General features: G+C 47.3%; 1 protein-coding gene across 2 annotated transcripts in view; it reads right to left on the bottom strand.

Moving 5' to 3' along the window:
- Nucleotides 1–6,000, bottom strand: part of MYRIP (myosin VIIA and Rab interacting protein) — a 223,987-nt gene that overhangs the window by 65,581 nt on the left and 152,406 nt on the right. For both annotated transcript variants that reach the window (XM_024117042.3, XM_024117043.3), the window contains one exon: nucleotides 2,599–2,746. In XM_024117042.3, coding sequence (XP_023972810.1) covers nucleotides 2,599–2,746 — 148 coding nt within the window. The remainder of the gene's footprint in view (nucleotides 1–2,598; nucleotides 2,747–6,000) is intronic.

Genomic DNA, 6,000 nt, shown 5'->3' with positions numbered 1-6,000 from the left:
TTCCAGGTCACCTATCCGTTCTTCTGCCTCAGTTATTCTGCTATTGATTCCTTCTAGTGTAGTTTTCATTTCAGTTATTGTATTGTTCATCTGTTTTTCTGTTCTTTAATTCTTCTAGGTCTTTGTTAAACATTTCTTGCATCTTGTCGATCTGTGCCTCCGTTCTTTTTCCGAGGTCCTGGATCATCTTCACTATCATTATTCTGAATTCTTTTTCTGGAAGGTTGCCTATCTCCACTTCATTTAGTTGTTTTTCTGGGGTTTTATCTTGTTCCTTCATCTGGTACATAGCCCTTTGCCTTTTCATCTTGTCTCTCTTTCTGTGAATGTGGTTTTTGTTCCACAGGCTGCAGGATTGTAGTTCTTCTTGCTTCTGCTGTCTCTCGGATCTTTGTATTAGGGTCCATTTCTGGGGTAAGGCAAACAGACACCCCCATGATGCAAATGTGCAGACTTGCCCCTTCAGTGGAGCATTCACTCTCAGGGGAAAGGTGTATCCTTGGGGCCTTACAATTAGTCACTAAGTCTGCCCTCAGGACCATCTTTGGGGCTCTGAATCTGATGCTTCTTCTCAGTGGCACACTCTTGGCCTTCTCTCCTTGAGGAGCTGGCTACTCTGTTCTCTGAGCTTTGCCAAAAAGCTTTCATTTTTTTTTAACACTTAAACTATATCTTATTTTTGTGGTTGTCTATCCCGCCCCCATCCCCCACCCCTGACCATGAGCTCCTTGAGGGCAGGGCCACCTCTTCTTCACTGCTGGACCCCCAGCCCCTGGCCAGTTCTGCAACCCATCCTGGGCTGGTAAAGACCACTCTCTTGTGAACACAGGCACCTACAGGCTGCAGGGGAAGATGGGGCACTTGATGTGTGGCTCTACATGAGTCCAGCTGTTTGCAGCCTCTCCTGGGGCCATGGGAGGAAGCCAAAGAGAGAAGGCCCTAGTGATGCCACTCTGTGCCTGCCTCCAGGGTTGGCTGTGTGGTCCTGGGCCCTCCTCCAACACCCACTACATGGTGGGTTGGGGTCTGCCCATCACCAGCTCCTCTCTTCTTCTGCCTTTTATAATTCCAGATTGCATGTTGCTCTGGGAAAGCTAGAAGTTGGCCAGTTTTTATCTCAGAAAAAGCAGGGATGGCTCCATAAATGCCCAACTCCGTGAAAACCTTGGTTGTCAAGCTGTATTGTGGGAAATTCTCAGAGCTCTGCCTGGGCTCTAGTACCATATTCCCTTCATGCACTGGGACACCCTCTGGGACCCTGCTCTCCTCCATCCTCTCCTTTCTCCAAATTCTCACTCTTTCATGATTGTGCAGACAACTCACAGTTAGAAACTCAAGACCAGGAACTGTCCCCTGATCTTTATTTCCCAGCAATGAGCACATGCTGTGTATATGGCAGATGCGCAGTCAAGGTCTACGAAGTGAAAATGTGTTTGGGGGGGGATATGCATTACTTGCTGTAAGCACTGTCAAGACTGAAGACTGAAGGTGGGTTTACTCAGCGCACAGTGTCCCCTACAGCTGACCTCAACCATGGACCAACAGGCTCCAGAGCCAACCCTTCCCCTGAGGCATAAACAGAACTGCTGAAAATAGCCCAGTTCACCGTTACCCTTCTAAGATGACCTCTGCCTCTGGCCCTCCTCTGTTCTACGTTTGTGCTCTGCTGAGACTGAGAAGTGCCCCCAGGGAATAACCTGCTTCCTGCTAAACAGATCAGACATCTTTCAAGACTTCTGGGGTTGGCCTGGACATTTTAGCATGTCAAGGACCGAGCAGTCCTCGGAAAAACCAGCAGTTTTCCATACAAGTGCTTTATATTTTTTATTTTAAATCTTCATCCTGAGAGATGCATGGATTTTTGAGCCGAGTATGAAATCATTTTTCTGTGTGTGCTGTTGTTGAACTAAGTTTTTTGTTTCTATGCAACTGATAAATTACACATGGGTGCCTTAGTTTAGAGAAATTTATGCACAAAATCATGTTTTGAAAACCAAGATCCTTTGCAAATTTTTTTGGAATGCTCATAATTCAGCAGGAACGGTTTTGTGAAACGGGGTGTCTTTTAGAAGTGCTTATAATACCCCCTAAATTTGTTAGTTTCTAAGTCTGAACTTTGAAATGCTCTTTCTTTGTTGTTATTTGTTTACTTTTATGGTGTGGAGACACTTATTACCATGAGTAGCTGAAAAGCCCTGCAAATGTTTGAGGACCACATTAGCTGTGGTATCTTGGATACTGAAATGAATGCCTGCTAGGTTGGATTGGTGTTCCTGGCCTACATATAATAAGACACCTTCTCCTAGTCCACATAGAACACGTAGCTGAAGGGGGGCTGTGTAGCCAAGTGATCTGAACACACTTGCCCACTGTCTCACGGGTCTCAGAAGGAAGACTGCCCATGTGGGAAACATGTCCACATTATATATTGTTGCTGTGTGAGAGACCTCATGACTTGGTGGTCCAGCTGTCCCAAATGGGCACAGCCCCACTCAGCCTGATGGTAGGAAGGGCTGAGCAACCACACGACAGCCGAGAAGCCTCCCAACAGCATTTTTGAAACCCACAGACCAAGCACATGCTGCTTAGAACAGTTACTTGTCTCATCCAGCCTGTCCACGCTCTTCCAGCTGGGCAATGCCTCCTCCTCCCTTGGCTGCTGGTCCCTCGGCTGCCTCGATGCAACCTCCGGTGAAGAGGTCCTCAGGGCATCTTCTCTGCTGAGTGAGAATGCAGACTGTGACCGCTGTGGAAAGAAAAGAGGGGAAGGGGTGACCTTGTAAGGCACAGTCCCCAGGAGGAGCGCCTTGAGATCTGCGGGCGTCCCACTGCATGGAGAAGACACAGCTGATGGTAATGGCTTTTCTCGTGTTGAGGTTTAGAAGTTGCAGATCAGTGCATTATGCCATATAATGGCACAAATGGTTCCTGTTTATTCCATTGCAAGCACGCAGGCCTGCCAGAAAGCATCAGAGATGTGGTGGAATCCGACAGAGCAGGTTCTCACATGGCTCCTGTTTCCCCAGCCATTCTCTCGGCCAAGATTTCTTAGGGCCAACTGTGGGTGATGAAAATGAGAGCATCTTCCCTTCAAAGACCTCCAAACCTGAGCATTTCAGCAGTGTAAGTAGAAAGTTATAGCACAATCTAAGTGCTGCAATAGACAAGTGAACCAAGGATGATCAGTCCACAAGCCCAGAGCCTTTGCAACATATTCCCATTTAGTTAGAAAAAGGAAAATAAACTCTAACCTAAGGGCAAGTGGTAGAAAAGGTGTTTCAAATGACTGACAAGAAACATGTTTGAGCTGTATCATTTCTATATGTTACAAATGTTATACTGAGAATCTGAAGCTCAAATGTTCTGTATAGGGAATTTCATCAAACAGAAAGAGACCAATTTTTTCCATTGTCATTTAATGAAAGAATTCCCTTCTATTGGTGATTTACTTTGATCTTTTTATATGGGTGAAACAGAAATGAAAGCATCTCTGAGATAGGAAGCGAGGTACCCATCTCTGACTCAGGCCCCAGGCAGTTTGGCGCCACCAGCTGGCCAACCTCAATAACAACAGCCCTGCTGCCTTCTCTCCCGGGAGGAACTGGCTGGCTCATCTTGGTAACTTTCTTCCTCTCCCGCCACAGGTCCTGAGAGTAGGAGACAAGAGGGGAGCATGTTTGGAGAGCTGTGGGCAGGGCTCTCGGGCGGCTGAGGCTGGACTCAGGACTCAGCTGTATCTGGGCTCCAAGACCACCTCTGCTACAACACCTTGGCTGAGTGACTCAATTTGTTGAGAAGCAGAAACCTAATCTTGCTCTGCACACAGTGATTGCATAATAAGTGTGAGCTTTAAAAAGGTGTTTGAGAATAACAAAGGAGAATAGCAAACACCGGATCCAGGATATATAGGTGAGAAAATTGAGCAGCATGACGAGGCTTTTGGGAGAGGACAATGCACTCTGTAGCCTTGCCCCGAAGGATGGTTAACCAGTCTGAGAAAAGACTCAGAGACGGCTGAGAATCGAGCCCCAGCATCACCATCGTCGCAGGCTAGGCCAGGGCCCAGCAGCCCACAGACATAGGGCGTCTGGCACACTTTGTTGGAGAGGGTGGTACGGCCAGTTCTGGTCCAGAAAGAGTCATAGGAAACCTCTTCTATTTCCCCTCACAAGACCTTGAGGCCGATCCAGGAGGAAGATGGGTTTGCATAACAAATACGGAATGCTTTAAGCTGTGTACCAAGGGTCACAAACTGCTTCCCACCCCTTTAATTACAGAAGAGAGTATGACGGGTCTCCAGACCTGCCGTTCGATGCAGCGGTCACAGGTTAATGCAGCCCAGGAGTGGAGGAGCTGTCCCGCTCTTACCGATAGATGAGTTTCAGTGTGCTTTCAGTTCAAACAGGCCACGGGGTTTGGGAAACCCCCTTCCTCAAGCTGGGCTGAGGGTCTTGGCTGCTTCTATTCTTGCTGTGTTATACGACACTGTATTGCAACATCTGTGTTTTTGCCTGGTGCAAGCAACTGAGGGAGGTTAATGGACTGCTAACGGTGACATCCTCAGCCCCTGGCACAGTAACTGGTACAGAACTGGAAATCAATGAATGTTTACTGTGGAGTGAATGTGATTTGGGGCAGGCTACAAGATGGGTTTTCAGAAGTGCCTGATGATGATAATGATGATTATCTTACTAACCTCTTGGATGACACTGGGGATCAAGAGAAACAAAGAAGAAGCCCACCGTCATCCTCACTTATGTCATGGAGGGCAAGGTCTTACTTGGAGGAGAGAAAAGCTAACACACACGTCAAGTGGCTCTCAGTTGGGTACCAGTTCCATCATTCCGAGAGCACAGCAAGCACTGACCCTGTCTCTAGCGCCCTGAACAGCTCTGATACTTCACAACAACCAAGGTTTTCTTGGGGTTGGGTATTCAGGGAGCCACCTATAATTTTGTGAAATCCTTGACAGATGATGAGCAGCTCTCACAGAGGCAGAGATTAAGGGTGACAGTCTGTTGGCAAGTGAAGTTATTAAAAATGAAGAAAAAAATCCTTCCATGGCAAACCCCCATATATTCAGGGGAACATACCCTTGGCATGCCTCCCACCTTGGACTGGCAAGAAGAACCCCCTTCTGTGTGATCGCACGGCTCTTCCTGTCTCTCCTACAGTCCTATTCCAACATATCGACTCCTCCACAGACTGTGAGCTCCTTGAAGACAGGGATGGTCTTTTGGGTGTGACCCTCGGTCCCATGTTTGTGACTGAATTTGTAGGATGTAAGACACAGGTGTGGCCCTAAGGAGCTGATGGCCTATTGCCAGGTGCAGTATTACTGCAGCCTCACCTGAGCTGTTTTCTATACCCTGGTCTTTATTTTTCTATCTTCAAACTTCTCACTGTGAATCACTGAATACATGTTTGAAAGAGAGGAAATGATAGTATTTCATTTTGCAGTGGCTCAAACAATATTTTATTTCTGTATGTGTGTGTCTGTAGGAGGTGGCTGGGCTCCATTTCTATAGGACAAAAATGCTCCCTCACCTACAAAAGCCAAGATCAAGAAATGAAAAGTTCTTCTGTGGTCCCAACAGGGAAGATGGGATCTATGTTTTTCGCGAGTTGAGGATGCCAAGCTTTTGTAATCTATTTCAGGCAAGCCATTGTTTCACACTAGGAAAAACAGCTATACCCTGACAATCACAAAGATCCCCAAAGAGCTGACTCCAGCGCATCTCAGGACGCTGCTGGCCTGCTGTCTCCAGCCAGGGTGGAAAAGCCCCAGACCCTAGATCCAGTTTTGCCACAAACTCATTGCAGTAAACGTATTGCCCGGAAGATGGCGCAACCACGACACTTTTACTTGCCAGTTGGTTCAACCTCTGTGGCTCTCGGGAAGTCATGGGATTACTTGATTAATTTATTTGCCTTGTTTCCCTGGCTGGGCCCTCTGTGCCCACCCTTTCGTTACCACCCACAGCTTTTGTTTTTCTTCCT

The sequence above is a fragment of the Physeter macrocephalus genome, chromosome 18 (assembly GCF_002837175.3).
Source record: "Physeter macrocephalus isolate SW-GA chromosome 18, ASM283717v5, whole genome shotgun sequence".
Classification (NCBI taxonomy): Eukaryota; Metazoa; Chordata; class Mammalia; order Artiodactyla; family Physeteridae; genus Physeter; species Physeter macrocephalus.
This window is presented reverse-complemented; position numbering and strand designations above follow the sequence as displayed.